Below are 22,496 nucleotides of genomic sequence, written 5' to 3' on the forward strand. Positions count from 1 at the left end.
AGATGGTGCTACATTCACAAGCGACAATACAAGCAACACGATGGTTTAAATCAGCTGGAAAAATGAGCTTACTTTTCAATAATAAAATTAAGGTGTTTGGGTTTGGGTGAGAATTTTTCAGCTGACAAAATCTTGAATATTCAAGTGCTAAATCTTGAAACTAAAGGTGTGGTCCCAGTGTTTCAAAGAGCGGATAACTTTATCCAGTGGATAAGTCGCTATCTAGCGGAGCAAATGTACTCCAACCAACGCTTCTGGCAAGTTTTCCACGCAATTCCATACTTAAATTTGAGATATGCTTCTACTCTATTCACAAATTTTAGGATTATCGGGAAAATACTGCACACATTTTAACTGCCGGATAGCAACCTATCCAGTGGATAAAATTATCCGCTCTTTGAACAACTGGGGCATGGTCTTCCAAACAGAGACACCGTTAACTGTGAATCTTAAGTACTGAGATCCTTCTCCTTGGTAAGATTCTTTGTTCACTCGCCGGAACAAACTCACGACTCTCAAGTTACCCTGAAATCGGGAGGACCCCTCCAGAAAAATGTGAAATGAAATTTACGGACATTGCTTCAGTGACTGAACACAGAAAAATCAAGTGATTTGTTTTATCGATGTCTAGCTTGTCAATTGTAATTTTTTTCCTTTCAACTTCAAGACTTTTTCAGTGAATCAATCGAGGGAAGAAGTTTGCACCTGAAAAAATATCACCTACAAAAACGTTTCCTTGCTTGTTTTCTTCAAGACTAAATTGTCGGTCACTTAAACCACCAAACCAAAGAAGCTTAAACAATACTATTGCACCTGGTGTTTACAACTAGTTGCGATGTCTAGATCGGGAAGAAACAGGTGATGTTATTAACTTTCTTTAAAAGGTCATTAACAATTTATTGTAAGCTTAAAACTACCAAATATTTACAAAATACAATTGTTTCGAAGTCACCAACTCCACGAAGAAAGATACAAGACATTGTCTAAAAACCTAGCAGGAAAATTATTTCCAAAAAAAATTTCCCTTAAACGCACTAAATTCAGTAATATTCGCCACGTGGTTAAATAAATCTGTTGACGTATTCCTTAAGAATCCTGTAGTTAACAAGGGACACGTGTCAGCGTGCTTATAATCATAACGATATTTATTTCGCTTGACTGCTTAACTTGCGACGAGACACCGGGGAAGGGGGTGGGGATAAGGAGGAGAGGGGAGAGAGGGGAGAGATGTTTTCCTTAGAACTGTTACGCGATACCAATCGGTTGGCTTTTTGTGTAATTGTCGTTATGAGTTAAAAGAAAAAGACAACGTCAAACAAACCATAGTTCTTTCAAACTACTTAGTTGCCCTTCTCACCGCTAATCTTTCTCGTGTATTTGCGTTTACAGCAACCTTTATCAGTGCAATTTCCTGCCCAAATAGTCTTTTAAGGACCGATTTCCAGCCGTCGAATAAAGATCGATCCGAGTGAGCAGTGGTAATTTAGCTCGTGTAGACAATATTATTTTCGGACATCGGAGTGAAATTAAAGATGATTCCACCCATTGAAAATCAAAATGCTTTGCGTAATTCTAAAATACGGTTTTTGGAAACCTGACTACAATTTCTTAATTCCACTTTTTTATCAGTAACTTCAAAAGACGGAAGCTTACATCGCTATCACAAGGTTACTTCCTTCGTCATTAGACCCTCCCCACCCCACCGGCCCTACCCACCCCTCCCCGGCCACCTCCAATTCCTGTCGAAAATGTTCCTGAAGACTTACCTCCCGCTGACACCCCCACTGATAGTACCAATTTCTTATACTGAGATATATCTTGTGATTGGCAGTTAGGGAACAAATAATTATTACCGACAAGGTAATTAAAATCCAATAATTATAACAGTGAATTTTAACCTTGTGATTTTCACACGCGAACGTCCACGGAAAACAGTCAAGTCAGAGGTTGGTGATGTGAACTTAAATTTTGCGCCTATGCTTTTTTACTTTGTTGATTTTTCAATTCACTAACAATCGTCCAAATGTGGCCGGTAAAATTATTAATTAACTGAGGATATAACAAACCTTACAGCTCAAAAAATGGACGAGTTCATGACTGTTTACTTGAAATTTCTTTCATGAAATCTCACCATTTTTATAACAGTGACAGGAAGCAACGGAAAGAAAACCAAGCCATAACAAAACGTGTTGGGTTATTGAAGATCTGATAAAAAATACAAAACACAAGCAAGAAAGGTGGCTAACATCAATTCATATCTCACATCGTAAATCGAACTGTTGCCAAAAACTGAATCTGTTTCAGTTGTGGACCTTTAGTAACTGCTGTCTTGGCAAATTTCAGCAGAGAGGAATTGATAAATAAATAGAAACTCAGAAAATACTAATCCGTTTTGATTTGAAAGGTCATCTAGGCACAGAGACAAAAGTTATAATCACCTCTAAGAGAACATGCCAGCCAACCTGTACAGCATAAAAAACATCACCACGGGAGAGTACTGCTCAGTAGGTTTCATTTGAATGGTCACACTTTAGGATTTCATCCACAGACTCAAACGTTAGAACCACCTTGTACAGCATAATAAACAGTACCACAGGAAAGTACTGCTCAGTATCTTTCATTTGAATAGCCACACTTTAGGATTTTATCCACAGACACAAAACGTAGAACCATCTTGCACAGCATAATAAACAGCACCACAGGAAAGTACTGCTCAGTAACGTTCATTTGAATCGTCATCCATGGACCTAACAACGTATAATAACTTCATTTAGAGTATTTACCTGGTTTACTTATTTGATAAGTAACTACAATAACTGCAAGGCTGATTTGGCTGCGTAGAAAACTTAACACGACAGCGACATGATGAGACATAACCGAGAGTCAAAATGCAACGTACTGTGGACAGCTGTTTTGAGCTGGTTGGCTCTTGTTAGCACGGTGTAGAAGAAAGAAGTAAAATGTTCACGAATTCTTCATATTCTACTTGGATAACCTGTGGTATGCCACAGAAAAACGCCCTTTCAGTTTTCCTTGGGCTTGAATAACAAATTGAACAATAAATCAAAATTAATTTGCTGGGTGGTGTAGGAGTCACAAGCAACACAGCGAGAAAAATTCAAACTGATTTCGTTTCTACGAATGTTTAGTTTTATCAATAGAGTTGAAAAGGTATTTGGCCAACGTAAAGAGATTCGAGTGCTGACGTTTCGAGAGTTAGCCCTTCATCAGCGCTTGGATTCCGGCGTTCTGACGCAAAGGATAACGTTCGAAACATCAGCACTCGAATCTCTTTACGGTGGCCAATTTACCTCTAGTTATCAACTCTGTTGATAAACCAAACATTCGTTTCCACTCCCAACCGACACAACACCGCAGTTTCTTTAATGAAAAACTAACCCCCTTATGATTTCGTTTGTAAACTGCGAGGAGTTAAATTAACTTCCTGTCGCGTTTGGGACGACGAGCGGAAGTCTTACCGAGTGCGGGTGAAAGGAGGAAATAGTGCGCATGCGCGTGTTAAGCCGGGTGCCCTTGACTGAAGCGACCTTGTGTTCAACAATGAAGATAATTGCACTTTCCTTGGCCACCTGCAATATCAACTGACTTCCTCAGTTTGTTTAATTTGTGTCATTAATCACCAGTTCTGACATCTGTTGCTTTATGTCTGACAAATCATATCACTGTCTAAAGTGCTCGGCTTCTATGCCCTGTCTGCTAACATTGTTCAATTTCGCTAGCGTGGTTTGTTTAGTCTTCTTTTCTTGTTCACCCTCTCGTTGTATTAAAGTGATGAGAAAATACTTGAAATCATTTGTCACCACTGATGAAACACAGGGGATGTCCTGTTTACCTGCAATATTTTATGGAAAGCCTAAAAAACCTGTTCTTTTGGGATTGAATTGTCAGTCATGAAAAAACAAGATCGGTTTTCTTTATTTAACAGTATGCTTCGTCACGTGCTCTGAGAACGTTGAAATTATCGAGAATTATGTGAATTATTTTCTTTTGTTTTCTGAAGTTTTGGCTACGGAAGCAAACTACCTTGGGTTTAGGAAAATATGACAAAAATACAAGGAATAACATGTTGTTTTCCTTCCTACCTCTAGACCATTCAGCTCAGGTATCGAACATGTCAAATTGTGTTTATCTAGGAAACAGCATTCTTATTATTTTTTCCAAAATTTCCTCGTTGTGTGCCACTGAGAGAACTGTCCCATGAATTCATATGTTATTAAAATAATTCCCGATTTGGTTCTTAGTGACTCAACAATTTTTAGTCAAAATTCGTTTCCCGGCAGAAAACAGATTTGAATTTTTTCCAGACGTTTGGATAACGATTGGTGGCAGACATAATTGTTGGTGGCACGTTGTCATTTGATTGGCTAAATATAAAGTGATTGGCAAGCACCTTGCTTCAGTTAGACACAGGAATAAACACATTCAAATTTGATAGTTCTCTTTATTCACGAGGCTTTCAAAACTCTTAACTAAGGACGTAGTAAGGGAGCGAGTTACCAACCAGTTGGTAATTTTAGTTCTTTACAAGCGCAGTCTTTGTGATATTTTTCAAAAAGGTAAGTTTACTGTTATCCTCCTGATTTGAATATTGTTTTGAGTCACAGATTTAAGTTTAAATCTCTAACTCTAATATCCTGCAGTTCATAGTTGTTCATATTCCTATTCAAGGAATTTAAAAGTCTTATCAGTTCACGTTTATAAGTCAGAGTTTCCTTCCTAAATCACACTTGTTCAATCATGTCTACTCCTTTATTTTCGTTTTCCTGTTTTGACGTCTGAGGTCACAACAAAAAAAAAATTCCAAAGTTGTTTTACTAAAATGCTATCGACAAAGAGAATACAAAGTAAACTGTACAATGAATTTAAAACAGCACCACAGGCAAGTACTGCTCAGTTGCTTTCATTTGAATGGTCACACTTTAGGATTTCATCTATAGACTCGATAAACAACCTCAAGTAGGTATAACGACTTCCTTAACGACATCCGCTGCGTGTGATCGACGCCAAAAAAGCTTTTCCTCAGTAGCTTTCATTTGAATGGCCACACTTGATATTTCACCCACAAACTCAAACAACGTTTGACTATGAGAGTGAAATTGGTCAGAGACAACCGGCTACGTCAGAATGAGTTGAGGACTGATTTCTAAACTTGCCGGCATTGCTCTTTATCTAATTCTTATTTCCTGTCCGTTATCAAAACATCACTGATTCAGCTGTGGTTATCATAAATGAGAATCAGCACACCGATAGAGGGTACTCTGAACAAAATGATGGAGGTAAACCTGTGATAGACTAGCCGATCCCATCTAGACATAACACTGTTGGTCGCTTCAAGCTCGTTAGCCCGTGATGGAATAGCATCTCACTCAAGGTAGGGGGGGGGGGGGGGAGGGGGGGTAGAAACACTACTTTTAATTTATTTTCCAATACGGCCGTCCCTCAATGATAAGGATTATCGATCGCGCGGGTGGTTTAATAGCAGAAGTCTACATAGTTGAAATTTGGGTTCTAAACAAATCTACGTTTTTTTAAGGCTTCAACAATACAAATTTAGGTAAAGCATTCCATAGTCGAACAGTTCTTGGGTAAAAAGAGAGTCTGTCGGTATCCTGAGTGGGATTTGATAGTTGTGAATGAGTGTTCCTTGGTGAAGCAAGAAGTAGCAGGCAATGATGTACGAAAATCTACTGGTATACGTTGGATCAATATAGATCTGACCGGCTAAAATATAATACAGAAAAAGAAGCAAGGCAGACACAACGTAGAGTTAAATTGATTGAAAATGCAAAATTACATACGGATGTGTTATATATGATAGCTATTTTGAAATTATGTAATACAATATGATTGAAAATAACAGGAGATACATACACTTAAATATTTAAAAGGTTTTGTTGCTGGCATCTAGCCCATTAGGTTCTAACGTGTTTATTCCCTAGCATATTACCACTGATTGTAAAACTTTTAAATGCACAATGCTCTGGGCCTGATCAGCTCCAGCCAGTTCCGAGGGTAAATAAATTATGCCCTGATCTGACACCTGGCATAAATCATTAGTTTAGGAAGTGATTTTCAACCCGAACAACTTGAGGCTGATTAATGATCTTACAGTTTTCCTAACATTTCCTGCCTTATTTGTAAAAGTTAAACTTTCATGATGTGTTAAAAAACGCGAGGAAAAAGACCACATCTTTGTACAATGTCTATCAGCTCCATGATTCGTGGAAATAAAAGTTGATGTGACGAATTTAAGTACCGCAAAAGATAGTCACAAAAATAATAAGGCATAAACGCTATAAACAGTTAAAGGTGCTTTAAAACACCTTGACCGTTTGAATACTACTAAATTCTCAACCAGAATAATTAATGACGAAAAATGTTTTGGTAGATTATTACTATTTTTAGAGCAATTTGACAGTTTTGTTACCCCTCGGTGAAGAATACCTAATATTGTGAGCATAAAACTTAGGACTTCCTCTCTTCCAAACTGTTGCGTTGCCAAGCAGCCAAACACGCTCTCAGCGAGCAGTAAAACCCACGAAGTTGCCTCCGAATATATTTTCTTTATCTCCGATATTTGCTATCGCAGAGTGAAAATCGTGTGGTGTGAAGTTGTCTGTAAAGCCAGCGACACACTTGGCGATTTTATACGCCGATCGCCGCGATCGGCGAAAATCGCCAGGTGTGCCCGGTGCAGCGATTGCGACTTTCGCCGATCGTCGCGATCGGCGATTAAATTCGTCGGCATTCGCCAAGCGTGCCCGTTCCCGCGATTTTCTACGTTTATTGCTGTGAATCGCCAGTAAAGCCAACCCATCAGGTTGGGCGATTTTATCACATGAGTTTTCAAAACTGCCACATTGCTGTGATCGGCGAAAAAAATCGCCAGGTGTGTCCGCATCATGTCAATCGGTGGCGAAAATCGCTTGCGATCAAATTCGCCGCGATCGGCGTATTAAATCGCCAGGTGTGTCGTTGGCTTTAGACCGACGGTATGGGTATGTTAAATGCAAACACAAGTGAAAACAACAAAACTCTGTGGATCGGCCCGATACAACAATCTGGCAAACAAAAGCTTGACTGAACGAATGACAAAAAAGGTTCGTTTACCAACTTTCCCAGATAACGTTCTCTGCAAAATCCACTAAACGAAAAGGTCCTCGGAAACTGATAATAGTGTTTTATTTCCTCTCGTGCATGCTGGTGTCTTTAGTTAACCCTTAAACCCATAAGATCAAAGAACAAATTCTCCTTTCTTGTCCCCATACTTTTCTGATAAAAGTACTGTGGAGAAGTTATTAAAATATCAAGAAAATTCACCTTGGGTGATCATATCCTTAATTCTCATGCCCTCAGCACTGATATTACAAGGAGAAATTTGATGCTGATCACTGTTAAGGCTTAAAGGGTTAACTGAATCTTTTATCACCAAAGATACAACTAGTGATAGTTGAAACATTACGAAATGATTGATGTGATTATTTTGCGCTGTAAGCTGTGCCTATATTGTAGCAGGTTGGACGGTGGCCCACTTCAATTCAACATCGTCTGGTAGTTTCTTATTAACACATTTTTTTCTTGTTATTTGAAGATAAAAGCTGTCCTCAGCGGGGAGTGAAATAAATGACCCTCAAATGGCTGTTGTACATTTTCTGTTCTCTCTGTAAGTAGCATGGCCCCTGGCCACAGTGATTGCTTGGGTTTGATTTTACCGTTCTTAATTGAATACCGTGTATAAGCCTTTACCATCCATGGCCTTGGGGTTACAAAAAATGTACAAAATGTCTTTGCTTTTCGTGTACAAAAACATTGAGACTCAAACCATACGATGAAGAAAGTTTCCTTTCTTCAGGAGGCAAAAAGCTAGAACCACTTTGCATTACATGATAAGGAGAAGAATGTTGCTCAGAAGCTTTCCAATTTGAAATGCCACACTTATGGGTTTCACTGCATCGACAGACTTAAAACTGAGTTAGAACCACCTTGTACAGCATAATAAACAGCACCACAGGAAAGTACTGCTTAGTATCTTTCATTTGAATGGTCACACTTTAGGTTTTCATGCACAGACTTAAAAGTTAGAAACACCTTGTACAGCATAATAAACAGCACCACAGGAAAGTACTGCTCAGTAGCTTTCATCTCGAAAACTTTATCATGCTTGTTACTAAAGGGAAAGTAATTAGAAAAGCCAACAGTAGCTATGCTAGAAAATATTTTCAAATTATCTTCGTTGACCTGAATAAGGTTAATCAACTTGGAAGTTCTAGAAGTGTTACTTGAAGTAAATTGGTTTCGGTTGAAATGAATACTCTTGAATTGAGCTCCGTTCTGTAATTGCGTTTCAGGAGTATTCAATAGGATAACCTTTTAGTTATGAATACTAAGTGAGTTTCTTTGTGAACTGTAATGACGGTAATTACGCGGCACGAGCCGTTCACTGACACTTCGGAAAACTCATTAGCTACGTTTACACACCTCAAGAACTTTTAACTTAGGACAGTTGAATAGTGCAAGTTCTCCTTGATTAACAAGTGTAGTCGTTAGCTAGTCGTTAGTGAGGTTCTGGTGCTAAAACTTGGCTTCTACACGTTATTCAAAGTACTGCCGGGTCCTCTGTACACGGTCACACTTCAAGATTAGATCCACAGACTCAAACTTTACAACACTCAAGTTTTTACCCTAAGAATGTAAGGATTAATGCAAAATTACTTTGTGGTATTTTTGTAGCTTTTCGTACCATGGTCTTGGCATTAGAATGCGAGTCATACGACCAGAAATGCCAGGCGTCCGACTCTACTGCGACTGTAAACACCACGTGTTCATCATTACAGCGCTGTGATCACACACCTGGAAAAGTGCCAGCATGTTTTACACTGTTTGGGCGAAACGACCAGGGCGAACTGAGCGTTGTAAAGAAGGGATGCGTACAAGATAGCGGCCCTAACTGCAGGTCCTCATCGGTGTGTAGGGTGCAAGAAAGAGGATCCCCTGAAGCATCGTCCTCTGCTTTCTACTGCTGCTGTACGGAAGACAGATGTAACCGAGATGTGATACTGTTTGTCACTGAAGCGAAGGAGGAAAACAGCGGTGAGTTTTGTCGAATAGTTAGACTGCAAAATAGTCCGTTTGTTTATTGGCTTGGTCCATTGCTTGAATGCGCATGATCTTTCAACAAGTGTAATAAAGCAAAGTAAAGAAGAATGAAGCATGGCAGGGCAGGGAAGAGAGGGAAGGGCAGAGCAGTTTAAGGTAAGGTGGGGTCAGGTGTGGTAAGGTAAGGCTTGCACCTCGAAGTCTGGCCCCGGTTGTTCAAAGAGCGGATAACTTTATCCAGTATATAAGTCACTTCCAAAAATGTATTGGTTGGAGTACATTTTATCCGCTAGATAGCGATTTATCCACTGGATAGAGACATCCGCTCTTTCAACAACCGGCTCTAGTAAGAGAAATCAATGGTCAGGTGAAGTAAAATGGGCAAAGAATGTACCACGTTCCTTTCTCTATCATGCTTTTGTCAGTACCAACGTGTTTGTTTTATCTTTTCAGATATTCAAGAGTCGATCAGAAAGTTAACATTGTTGATCTGGGCTCAGTTTGTTATCGTTACCATGGTCAGCAGTTTAACAGCAACTGCATGGTTTACGCACAAAATAATTGCTATCAAACGCCAACGACATTCCAGTCATTCACTTCAAGCGCTTGGTGATAGAGGTGTGTCATTGTTGCTTTCTTTGTATTAACTGAAGACTCGTAATGAATAATATAAAATAATTTCAAATTTCTTTCACCCGCAATTGGTTTTGCGAGGTAATCACGGCCTCTCTCCGTATATCCAGATTGAATAGCAATTTGTAAATGGTGGTCTTGATTTGGAGGGCAAAACTACAAAACCGGTGAAAGGCCTTCGAGCAACTGGGGACAAAAACCAATTCAACAACAAACTCCTGTTCGAACTCTTTGCCTTAACTTTCTACTCCAATGCACTATATATGAACATGATGTAAACGGTCAGACCAAAGATAGTGCAGTCCAAAAGCTCCCTGCCACGGCGCGATCGTGCAAGTAGGAAACAACTCCATCTAGTCCCGCTCTGACAACTAGATGGAGTTGTTTCTTGGTAACCCCAAGTTCAACTCCTTGGCCATGTTTGTAAATATAGCCAGCTGGTCTGCCTCCTGCCAGTTGGGATTTTTAACCATGTTATTTTCAATTTATATTATTTCTTTACGAGGTTTAATGCTCGGCCCCTCTGGCACTTGTGCTATAAATACTGCCGAGGGTAAATTATTATTATTATTATTATTATTATTATTATTATTATTATTATTAATAGAAATGTTTTTTCTTTCCTTTTTTTAGGCGCGCATCGACTTAATAACAGGTCTCACTGGACGAGAAAAGACTTTCAACTGATCACGTGCCTTCTTCGAAGCAAGTTTGGTGAAATATGGAAGGCCAGGCCACATGGCTCTAATCAAGTTGTCCGCATCCGACTGACTGCAGGCTCAGACGATGTCTATGTTTATGACAGACACGTAATGACCAGAGAAACGAACAATCACGTGATAAGAATTGTGTAAAAAATGGACGATTTTTTGTGCTATATTAGTGCCAAGTTCTAAGTTTATTTAATGCCATTAATAAAACAAGAAGGCGAAACTAAAGGCACAAAAATACATATTATATAAAAAAAAAATAAGTCCCAAGGAAGTTAAAAAAAAGTGTTGGGCTTCCTCGTAACAATATCAATGTAATATAAAGTTTTGATATTTATAAAATAAGGCGATTAGAATATTTATTAATGAGGTATTTTAAACCTATACGTTGCAGTTTAAAATCAAATTGTGTAACAACAATATATTAATTAAAAGCGCTTAGGATATATTTTCAAGCTTAAAAAAAAAAAAAAAAATGCAAGAGATTTCGAGTTTATAATATCTTCATATAGTGAATAAAAATGCTTTGCTCCTTGCTAGTATTCGAAAACTGTCAAACGTCGTTTGGGTAGGTGTTTATTAGTGTGCCTTCTTTAATTTTTATATATTGATGCTTTAAAGCCCTCTTTTAGGATGCTCAGTAAAGTGTATGTATCTAATGATTTTTTTTACGCAGGAAAGAGCTTTCGGAATGCATTTAAGGACGGTGCCTACTTCTGTTACCGCGCAAACGTTCTGCGCATCTCGAGATACTCGGGTTTCCTATGGGTGGTGCCTACCAATACAGGGATATTTGAACGCGGTTTAAAACTATGCGGAGAAAGCAGAACTTAGCAAGTGCTCTTGGTATCCATAAAGAAAATTGGGGGTTTACTATATCGTTGAGCATATTCAGTGAAGCTCAGTATCTATGCTCCCACTAGTCGACAGAATCCTGCCTCTAGCTGAATAAACTAAAGTTTATAAAGTTGAGACTCTTTCCATCGTGGTATTCCAATGTGGTCCCTATAGACTGCTGATGGAAAACAAGTTATACTGCAGCTGAATCTATCTGAGTATGGCTACTTTAAATGCTCAGTCTGTCTCGAAGTCCTCAACATCCCTCCAAGTGACGAATGGATTTTAATTGGGAAACTAGTATTAGAGTCACGGCTGGCTATGAACAAGCAAGAGACATGTTATTATGTAACAAAAGAAAAAGAGTTTGTGTTAAAATTAAAAAGCTGCTGCGAGTTCCCCGATACACCATACCACACGTATTTGACGTTTGGTATTTTGAAGAGAGACTTAAAGATTCTAAGTAGTTAGTATTGTAAGCTTTCTCCTAAATGGACTACTCCTGTTTTGAACGTGCTGTTTTATGTTTTGCTGCCTGTGTGCGTTTGGTTGTGTGCTTGCTTTTTAACCTAAATGTAATGATAAATTAAATGAGCTACGCCTAAAATCCTGATTTCAAAGTTGGAATTTTTTTAGAAGGTTGTCGCTCGTATAGGCCCCAATGGTTTCTTTATGGGCATCCTCGCCATATGCTTCTCTCTCTTTTGTTACTTATTTATCTTTTATATTTTAAGATACATTTATCTTGTAACGATGTGCAAGAATAATGACAGAAAAATAAATAATAAATAAATAAACTGAAACTTTGACCTTCAACGTAACCGAACAGTTACATGCTGTCAAAGTTGGTTTCTTCCTTAGATTTGATGGAAATTGCAGTAAGAAAAACGCAGCTGCTCGATAGAAACAGAGAATGCGATTTAACATGTGAGTTACGCGATTTTTGCTTGTTTATTACACTCGAAATGGCATCGGTCATGCATATATTCCTGTTTCCAATTCAGTGGCATTATACAATAACTGAAAAAGATTAGAACCAATAAACGAAAACTTCTTGCGACATGGGAACATAGCGATCGTTGTGTCCTAGGATTGTCGAAAAGTATTTTTGGAATGAAGGAAACATCCGGCGGACCGGTAAACCGAATGTGCAAATCGAAAATATAACAAGGAAAAATAACACACAAAGTCAAATGACAGAAATAAATAGGAGACTTAGGTTGACCTCATATTTTTTTCAAACATTTCTCTTTGGTCATAACAGCTTTGCACCATCTTAAATCAATAAATTGAATTAAAACTGTTGGAAATACATGTACAGCCTAAATTTAAATTTTCTATGGAAAACATGGAAAGGGATATGAAAATCGTCTTGGTAAACGTTAACATACTAAGCGTATCAACAGTTTAAACTCTAAACCATTTTAAGGGTGTCTGCAGGTAAGCTGTACCACAGTTTATTTGGTTTGCTTTCATATATAACATGTATTGATATATATGTCACAGCCACGTGACTTCATCCTCGCACTGTCATCCTATTCATTGGACTTAGGGTTACAATAGAGCCACTATCACGTGTTTGTAGTATCTACAGCTTGATTACAAAAGGCACAAAATAGTGTACAGTCCATCGGCTTTTCATGTCTCCGCACTCTTAAACTCTGCCAAGTTTTCAAATCCACAGAACTTCCATTTGGCATTCCCACTTGCATCATCTGCCTTGAACAAAACAGGCAAACTATACAGCAATCTTTCCACCACTTCTTTCCTTCGTTCTTTGAACTGTCTTGATAGATAATCTCGTATTTCGCCACTTGTAGCACCTGAAGGGCACAGCTGTAGGTAGGAACATATAATACCAGCAAGCACGAGCTCCTCACCAGAAATGCGTACCTGAGAGGGTCCATAATCCATGGTCGTATAACGGGCCGCCGCAGTTGAGAGCCAGGCTTGATACTGGGCAGCATAATCATAATATGATGAATCAGCGGGGAACTGGTCCTTTGCTTGGTCATTATCTTCAGTCATGGTAGTGAGAGGCGTGGTGGTTACTTCTTTGTAATCATCTTCACTGTCTCCTGTCTTCTGTATCCTGTTATCAGGCTTGTTTATAGATGATTCAGTAGCGAGCTGCTCATTCACTTTGTCATTTTCATCCACGCAACTTGGAACAGTAACTTTCTTGTAATCATCTTCATCACTGTCTTCTTCATCCATGTCATCGATGACCTCAAATTGTTCATCGTCTATCTCTACAAAACGCCCACTTCCTTCCTCCTCGTCCTCCTCCACTGCGGGACCTTCTTCCTCTTCTCTGTCTTCTTCTTCTTTTATTCCTTCCTTTTCCTCCACTAAAGTGCTTCCTTCCACTTCCATATCTTCTTGTTGTATTGCTTCCTCTGTGGCCTGGTTTTCTTCATTTTCTGCTTCATATTTGACAGACGTCTCCTCTTCTCGTTCCCCTTCCTCCTTTCCTTGGCCCTCTTCATCACCTCCTTGACCTCCTTCTTCTGGATTCTCTTCCTCCTTTATGGGTTTCTCCTCCTCCTCCACCTCCTTCGCCTCCTCCACGCCATCTTCAATCCAACTCTCTCCTGTTTCTCTGTCTCTGCTTTCGCTACTGACAGGATCGCCTTCACGATCAAAATCACCTTCTTCCAACGTTACCTCGTGTTCAGCCCGGTTTGTTAAGGAAATTCCTTCATTGTTGCTTACATCAACCAGTTGTTCACCACCATCCTGTCCTCCATTGAGTTGCGCACTACTCTCTTTCACATCTTCACTCTCGTTATTTTCTGCGCTCTCCTCATTTTGTGCTTCCACCTCCTTCGTTTCCTCTCCTTTGCTTTCTTTGCTGTTATTTCCAGCACCTTCCTCCCCGGTTTCAAGATCCATATCAGTTACATTTGGATCATCCTTGCTCATGTCCACCACAATTTCCAACTCGGACATTGCTCTCTGCAAATCAAAGGCATATGTTACATTCAACATTCACTATGAAGATAGAAAACTAAGCACCTTCACCTAGATATCAAAACAGCTGTCTTTTTCACGCCCAAAAGTAAGCAGACATTGGCTGGGAAATGTAGTAGACCAGCAACAGGTGAATAACAGTACGACTTCGAGAGTAACGGCTTCAAACACAGAGCAGTGGAAAGTCAAGGACTTTGAGGTGGGGGCCCAACGCAAAAAAGGCAGAAGAAGAAACATGTTCACAAGTTTACATGTTTGGCATTCGGAGCCAATTTTTTGTGATGAAAGGATGCGGTGGGGGAGAGGCCCTCCTCTGAAAGCTACACCACACATGGGCAAGGATAGTAAGACAGTAACTAAGGGGTCACAAAAAGAAAGTTTTAACTAGATTACAAGCAGTCCCTTATTGTTCTTAGGTATAGTAAAGCGTGCAAACCACGCTTCCCTTTGTATGTCGCATCTCCTTGCTGGAGGCAATTTTCGTGGGGGCTTGCGTGGTTCGCTTGCTTTACAATCCCTAAGAAAAATAAGATGTTTGTAGTCTAAGTTTTAACAGCAATGCAGGATTGCTGTTTGTGATTTCCATACCTGTGGATCCTTGAGTATATTAGCACCTTGCAAAGCATTTTTCAGCTGAAAAATCTGACAGCCAAAAAAATAATAATAATAAAAATAAATAAATAAATAAATAAATAAATAAATAAATAAATAAATAAAGCAATTTAAAAAATAACTATTATCATGAATTTCATAACTTAAAGGGGAAGTATCATGGGGTTTTTGATATCTTTTGTTAAAAGTGATGAAATAAGACCTTCAATCACCTGCCAAATAATTCTAGAATGACGAGAGAAACAAAATCAACTCAATTCTTGAAAGAAACAACTTTTGATCTGTTCTAGCGCATTTTGGAAACAAAAATGCGAGAACTTGAAAAACATTAGCCTAATATTTTTCAAATTTCAATCGAAACCGGCCTACACCCTGTCTCTGGCCAGAGGCACTAATCGACAATTTTATTGTACTGGGGTGATAATTTTTAACAAACTTGACAATTATTTTGTTGTTTCTGCTGACAGTCAAACATTTTTGGGTGTCGAATTGACAGCAAATTTTCGTGATACTTGCCCTTTAAGTTTGGGGCAAATCTTGTCATCAGGCAATTCTTTAATGTGGCATTGTGATGTCAGTAGGCTGGAGGTGAAAACTTTAAACTACAAGATGTAAATGTTTTTTATAATAACTGTCAAAATTCTTGCACGCTGACTGGCTTGTAGCTATTGTCTATAAAAGTACAGACAATAAAAATGACATCAGATGTATTGCACACGCTTTCTCAATGGAAAATAAGACAAATTCTGTTCAAACTTTTTCTATGTTATTGTAAAAGACAAATAAATTTGATGGTGGTTTTCTATGGTGTATACTCTTATAGACCATAAAATAACACCATAAAATGTGCAAAACTTGGCAGTGAAACGCCAAGCCACCACGTGAGTTTTGAACATTTTATGGTAAATGAGTATAGACCATAAAAAAGTGCTGTTGATTTCTTAAATATGTTGTACCTCATAGTCTTTCTGTGCCACCAGGTTACTGTACTGTTGCTTGATCTTTTCAGCTTGGTATTGATAGTTTTGCATGGACCACATCAGGCTGGTGTTCTGTTCAGCAATTGCCTTCAAACTTTCAACTTGTGTGCGTAACTTCTCATTCTCTAACTTAAGTGCATCAGATGAGTCTGCGTCAGATTCTATAATATAAAAAATGTAGAACAATTTAAAACCATTTTGAATCAATTAATCAATAAATTATTTACTGCCCCAAGGGCCCAAGTTCGCATACTCAAAAGAAAAAAAAAGAGCTTCAAGACTGAAACAAATGTCATCAACTACTGCTGAATGGTCACATTTTAGGATTTCATCCACAAAGTCAAAAGTTAGAACCACTTTGTATAGCATAATAAACAGCACCACAGGAAAGTACTGCTCAGTAGCTTTCATTTAAATGGTCACATTTTAAGATTTCATCTTCAGACTCAAAAGTTAGAAACACCTTGTACAGCATAATAAACAGTGCCACAGGAAAGTACTGCTCAGTAGCTTTCATTTGAATGGTCACACTTAAGGATTTCATCCACAGACTCAAACCTTAGAACCACCTTGTACAGCATAATAAACAGCACCATAGGAAAGTACTGCTCAGTAGTTTTCATTGGAATGGTCACACTTAAGGATTTTTTCCACAGACTCAAAAGTTAGTCACGAAAACCTTGTCAAGTATAATAAACAAAACCACAAGAAAGAACTGCTCAGTAGCTTTCATCTGAATCATCAAACCTTAGGATGTCATCCACAGACTCAAAATGTTAGAACCACCTTGTACAGCATAATAAACAGCACCGCAGGAAAGTACTGCTCAGTGGCTTTCACTTGAATGGTATCACTTTAGGATGCAATGCACAACCTCAATACTTAGAACCACCTTGTACAGCATAACAAAAAGCACCACAGTAATTGGATCCTTGATTCACAGGATACTGCACTCTCATTAATACCCTCTTTGACTCAAATGAATAAATAGGGACCAGTTAGCTATCAGTGCATTATAGAGAGGGCTACATAAAACAACACTTAAGAGGCCGCTTTGGACAATTGCACAAACAGACAAAAACTATCCAATAAACCAAGCAGAAAAGGCAGTAATCAGGAGTTACTCAGAAGATTATCAACCATGGGAAAAAAAAAAAAAACTAGTGAGTGCTTAAAGCTAGACACAAAAGTAAGAAACTGGTAACTGAGATCAACATAGTACTGAAATTGCATAGAAATAATTGATGCTCTCTCCATTGGAGGCATAATGGGGCACCAGAGATACTTGAGACTGAAACAATCTTGTATGGTCTTGCACATATTACACTGGGAAAATGATAGACTGCAAATATATGCATTATCCTCCAAGTTAAAGGGAAGACATTAAACATTTGAAACCAGCTTAGGGAAAATCTTACCTGCAGGCGTAAAAAGAGATCTACACTGAGCTGACTGAATCCTTACCTTCATTAAGTTGCAAGAATTTGTGACTAACAGTATATGGCGCAGTAACATGATATAGCATTACCTGGAGCTTCCACTCGTCGTTTTTTGGCTTTGGAAGGTGAGAGGCGTGTTTGGTCTTGTCCCTGCTGTGCTTTTCCTTCCCCCTCAGTCATTTGCAGGGCTGGTTGCTCAATAAGCCCAGCCATGCTCGGTACTTCATCATCCAAATCCATACCTACCTCAACACGATTCTGAAACTCAGCCTCTTTGGCTGATTTGATTTCCTGGGAATGGTAGATAACGATATCAGTCAGAACTGCGGCAAACTTACCTTTAGATTTATCCAGTTCTTCCGAAAGCTGAGTGGAGCTATCGGTTGAGTGTGTTAGACTTGCCATTGTAAGGTCGGTGATCAAGTTACAAAACATGTCCATCTCATCCACAGTGTTTTGCCAACCAGATATGTAAGAGCCTACATGTATGATGAATGGGGACCAAATCCTGGGCCAGTAGTAAACTTATGGCAAATTCATGCTATGTTAACTTTACACAAGAGTGTGCAGATAGGTTTTGCCTTTTCTGCTGAGCAGAATTGTTTTTAAACGTCACCTACAGTGGAGTGTTGTGCTGTGGGGAGGGGTGAGGGAGCTACAGTGGAGTGTTGTGCTGTGGGGAGGGGTGAGGCAGCATGGGTGACATTCTGTTTCTCGTGACAACTTTGTCACTACACCCAGCAACAATCAAACTGAGACAAGACTTCGCCATAACAAACACTTACAATGAACAAAGGAAGAAGGGGATTGGATACATGGAACACTACTGACCATTTATGAAAATTCTCAAGGCAACGAACAAAATCCCTTGTTTGTTCGCACAAAAGGGTCTTGGCTCCAGTAATCATCTCTACTCAGATGTCTATTAAAACCCCAACATTTCAGATAGGTTTACGTTTGGACATTTCGTTTTGGAAAGAAAGGGTTTGGAACAATTTAGTATGATAAAGACAAAAATTTGGATAGAACATAATAAACTGCAAATGTTTGAAAGAGGTTGACAGATGGAGAAAAGCTCCTAACATATGTTTATCACTGTTAACAGAAGTTCTTCACCACTATGCTTCTCAAATATCCCTTGCTGATGTGACATGTTTACCAAAAATTCAAATTTAAAACTGTTAATTTTTGGAGTGAAAAGATTTTACTCACAGTCAGCTCTTACTAAACTTTCTAAAGAGGACATGTCTGGAACAGCTCTGTCTGACAACTTTAGAGAGAACTGTCTGCATACTTGATAGTGTCTACATTTAGAGAGTCTATTGTATGAAGAGCGAGTCCTTTAGCTATAAGTGTGACTTCAACTGAAGAAGTTTGATTCTCCTTCAAGGAGTGACAGTCTTTGAACAAGAAAAAAATTAACCTTACACTCCAGAAAATTATTTAAATCCACATGTCCAAAACATCTTCCTGCACACCTGCAAAAATCAATCTCATCTTTTGATTCTCCTACAAATCAGAAGTCTGTTTATAAAACATCAACCAAATCTGTACTCACGTTTTTAATTGCACTTTGCCACTGAGTGATATTTTTTCGCTGTGCCTTTGTGAAATGGTCCCATGACCTCTTTTTAGTTGCTGCTTCAAACACCTTCGAAACAGCATCACCTAACAGAAAGATAAGATAAGATAAGAAACCTTTATTTTAATAGGGTAACTCCTTCAGTTTTTGTACAAGATAAAAACTGCTATCCATAGAGGCCCTATATCATAAACTAAATTGGGTGGAAATAATAATGATAATTAGTACAAATATAAAAATAGTTATAAAATGTCATATTTAAAGTAAAAACTAAAAATCTAAATCTGATTAAAAATTACACAGCCATGATAAAAAAGGCTTTTTTCGTACTTTCTAATTTTACAGACGGGAGTCTAAGTAAAAGGTTACTAACAATAAATTATCTCTTCCATAATATTCACAAAGGTTGTTGCCATTGTCTAACTTTAGTTACTGTTGAGTGGTGTTCAGTTCGGTGTCCAAAGTAATTCATGTTTGCTTTGGTTTTGCTTTACTATGCTCTATGATTAGTTAGCAAAACTCGCGCCACTTTCTCAGCCAATCAGGAGCAAAGTCAAATCCAATTGTGATTTGCTTGCATCCATTTTCCCACACTTGGTGATGGTTGTATGTATTTCCTTTCGAGTTCTGCTTGGTTCATTGAGTTGTTCACTCTGTCGTGATTGGTCAGAGTAATTATTTTGGTTCTAGTTTTATAACACTCAAATGAAAATGCTCTAATAAAACAATAATAATGAATAAAGTACATATATGAAAAATAATAACTATTATTACGCAACATTTTTATCATATCTGAAATGTTTTTCTGACATATTAGTCCAGAGAAGCTCTTTTATTGATTGTAGAATTTTGTGAGATAGTTATTTCTTGGAATTACCAGGCATTTCGCCAGATATCTATGTTTGACTTACATTGCTGCTTGATTTCATTGGCTCTTTCCACAGCTTGTTGCTTCTGCTTCTCAACTCGCTGCTCATGTTCCTTTCGTCTGTTGATTAACCGTTTGATGAGGCTGTGGACGGTGGTCAGCAAGGAATGGAAAACATTCACAGTGGAGCGATTACATTCACCCTTTTCAAACCAATGCGCCACTAAATCCAGAGACTCTTTTATGGCTTGGTCATGACGAATTAGATCAAGGACATGGAAAGCTTGCTTTCTATTATACAACAAGCTCAAAGGCTTCTCCTCCATTTGAGACTGTGGTTGCTTGTTTGCTACATTACTGTCTGTCTCTGAGATGTCCTTGCTTGGTAATTTGTCATAATCCACACGGATACGGCCAATTTTTGTTTTAACGTCCTGTCCATCCCCAATTACCAGCACATGGCCATTAAACTTGACCGCCCTCTCAAGAGAGTCATATTGGACAAACCGCAGTTGGCAATGTTTCACTTGGTTATTTGCTCGGGCACTGTTAATGGTGATTTTCTCAATAGCTCCACATACGCTGAAAATCTCTCTGATGATGTCTTCATCTGCCATGCTTGGAAGGCCACCAATGAAAACAGTATGACATCCTGGCTGCTTCTCACTCAGGGCCAGCACATAAGTGTCATCCAAAGGAGGCACTAGATAACAGTTACGGCGCAGAAGTGCATTCCAGGGAACAGTTGCATCATTGCGAAAACCATACTTGCTCTCTCTAGTTCTACCTTCTTGATCTCTTGACTCTGATGAAGGTTGGATGGGTGTTTGCCTGGTTGTGGAAGCACCATGATTTCGTCTTTCAAAGTTGTCTCTCCTTTGCTTCTCATTATACCTGTCTGTTCCCATCTCTGGGAACAGGAAATTTACTGGAATTTCTTTGTCCATCAGTCCACGGATTCTTTCCCGATTTTCACCAGCATAACTGTCTTCTTCCTGAGATCGGTTACGTCTTAACCTGCTGTAAGGTTCTCTGAACGGCCCGTCTCCACGGATATCTGGTGGCTCTCTGTTATAATGATCATCAGAGAATTGCATTCTCTGTCTTCTGTTACTCTCCTGGCCAAATGATTCCTGACTAGTGTTCGGCCTTGGCAGTCTTAATGAATTTATCTGGTTGAAGAACTGTTGGGGATTTCCCAAAGGTTTCCCAAGTAAAGGAAGCAAGTTTACACCAGAAGTGTTCAGGAAAGGGAGCTGTCCAGCCATCGTTCCAGGATGTTAATGCTGGAGGAATCCTCAGCCTCTCATGCACTTAAAATAATTAATGAAGAAAAAATAATGCATAAAATAATAAGGACAAAGCCTATGGTATTTAGAACCTAAATTACTGAAAACCATTTAAATAAAGTCACCAATCAGTGCAATCACCAAGTTATGATTTGGGTGGTTTTCAGGCAAGAAAGGGTTAAGAGTTACTTACCATGCTGCATAAAGCAATTCTAACTTTAAGGCTGTCAACTTAATCCTAAAGTGTGGCCATTCAAATAAAAACTGTTGAGCAGTACTTTCCCTTGGTGCTGCTTTTTATACTGTATAAGGTAATTATTACCTTTAATAATCATTTAAGTGAAAGCTTTCCAGCAGTACTTCTAGCTCCTTTTTGGTATTAGGAATAAAGTCAGAATGCCCCCAGAACATAATGCCCCTGAGATAATGCATCCTAAAGCCCGTGACGCACTACACGATTTTATACGCTGATCACCAAAAACTGCTGTGCCGTGATTGCGATTTTTGCCGATTGCCATGATTCGCATATAAAATCCCCAACATCTGGCATGTCAGATATCGGCATTTAAATTTCCCAGCATTCACCTAGTGTACCCATTTGCGTGATTTTCTGTGCTCATTGCTGCGAATCACCAGCAAAGTCAATCCATCAGGATGGGTTATTCTATCACATGACTTCTCAAAATGGCAGATAGCAGCGATACAATGGAGTCTTGCAACAAGATTGATGTCCCACATTGCCGTGATTGGTGAAAAAAATAGGTAAGTGTGTCTGCATCAATCGGGGGTGAAAATCGTTGTGAGTTTTGCAATCAAATAATTTTGCTGCGATTGGCGAATAAAATCACCTTGTGTGTCGCTGGCTTAACCTGAGAATTTGATGTAAATTTGAATTGCCAAGTTTTTTATACAAAGCCTTGATAGTAAATTTTAAGATTTAGTGACCAACATAATTCTATACTTCCCTTAGTTCATAGTTGTTAGGTTCAATTTCCAAAGAGTACTCAGCAGTGGTACCTTGTTCTTCCAAACAGTTAGTGTTTAATTTCAATGCAAGTACTACTCTTTGTTGTAATATTTTTCAAAGTTTTTTGGGAATATCCTAGGGATGTAACTAAGCATTCAAGAAATAGGATATTTGGTGCGGGCATTTGTTCTATTCATGCTCAACATTTTCTCGTGGTTGTACGCTGAAAATTCTTCTGAAAAAAGGCCATGCATATTGAAGACAAAATGGCTTAATGCCACACAAGAGCACAAATACAATATTAAAGTGTTATAGTCTCCTACCTTCCAATAAAACGAGAATATAATTTGATGTTTTTCTCTCGACATCTTACACCAGTCGCCTCATGTTGGAAACTAAGCCCCAGCGCTTCCCGCGCATAAATCGTTTTCTAGCCTGGGTGGCCTGGGTAGGGTAGAGATTTTGTGCAGCACATCAAGTGAAATGAAG

The 22,496-nt window shown here is 38.8% G+C and overlaps 2 protein-coding genes across 5 annotated transcripts; one reads left to right on the top strand and one right to left on the bottom strand.

Moving 5' to 3' along the window:
• The first annotated feature begins 1,768 nt into the window (after window positions 1-1,768).
• LOC146449629 (uncharacterized) lies at window positions 1,769-12,100 on the top strand. 4 transcript variants are annotated; one of them, XM_085101858.1, is made up of 5 exons: window positions 1,769-1,946; window positions 7,613-7,684; window positions 8,752-9,111; window positions 9,571-9,735; window positions 10,384-12,100. In XM_085101858.1, exons 2-5 carry the CDS (start codon window positions 7,645-7,647, stop codon window positions 10,602-10,604), a joined length of 786 nt encoding a protein of 261 aa, XP_084957984.1. In that variant the 5' UTR covers window positions 1,769-1,946; window positions 7,613-7,644; the 3' UTR covers window positions 10,605-12,100. The 4 variants fall into 4 exon arrangements, with proteins under 4 accessions (XP_084957984.1, XP_084957986.1, XP_084957985.1 ...); XM_085101860.1 differs by lacking the exon at window positions 1,769-1,946 and adding an exon at window positions 3,052-4,123; XM_085101859.1 differs by lacking the exon at window positions 1,769-1,946 and adding an exon at window positions 4,151-4,577.
• Window positions 12,101-12,493: 393 nt separating this feature from the next.
• Window positions 12,494-22,429, bottom strand: LOC146449630 (uncharacterized). The gene is made up of 7 exons (XM_085101854.1): window positions 22,331-22,429; window positions 19,795-21,064; window positions 18,860-18,969; window positions 17,391-17,592; window positions 15,839-16,023; window positions 14,859-14,912; window positions 12,494-14,255 (listed from the first exon to the last, which is right to left on the bottom strand). The coding sequence occupies exons 2-7, from the start codon at window positions 21,017-21,019 to the stop codon at window positions 12,936-12,938; spliced, it is 3,096 nt and encodes a 1,031-aa protein (XP_084957980.1). The 5' UTR covers window positions 21,020-21,064; window positions 22,331-22,429; the 3' UTR covers window positions 12,494-12,935.
• Between the last annotated feature and the right edge of the window lie 67 nt (window positions 22,430-22,496).

The sequence above is a fragment of the Pavona decussata genome, unplaced genomic scaffold (assembly GCF_977016875.1).
Source record: "Pavona decussata unplaced genomic scaffold, jaPavDecu1.1 SCAFFOLD_602, whole genome shotgun sequence".
Lineage (NCBI taxonomy): Eukaryota > Metazoa > Cnidaria > Anthozoa > Scleractinia > Agariciidae > Pavona > Pavona decussata.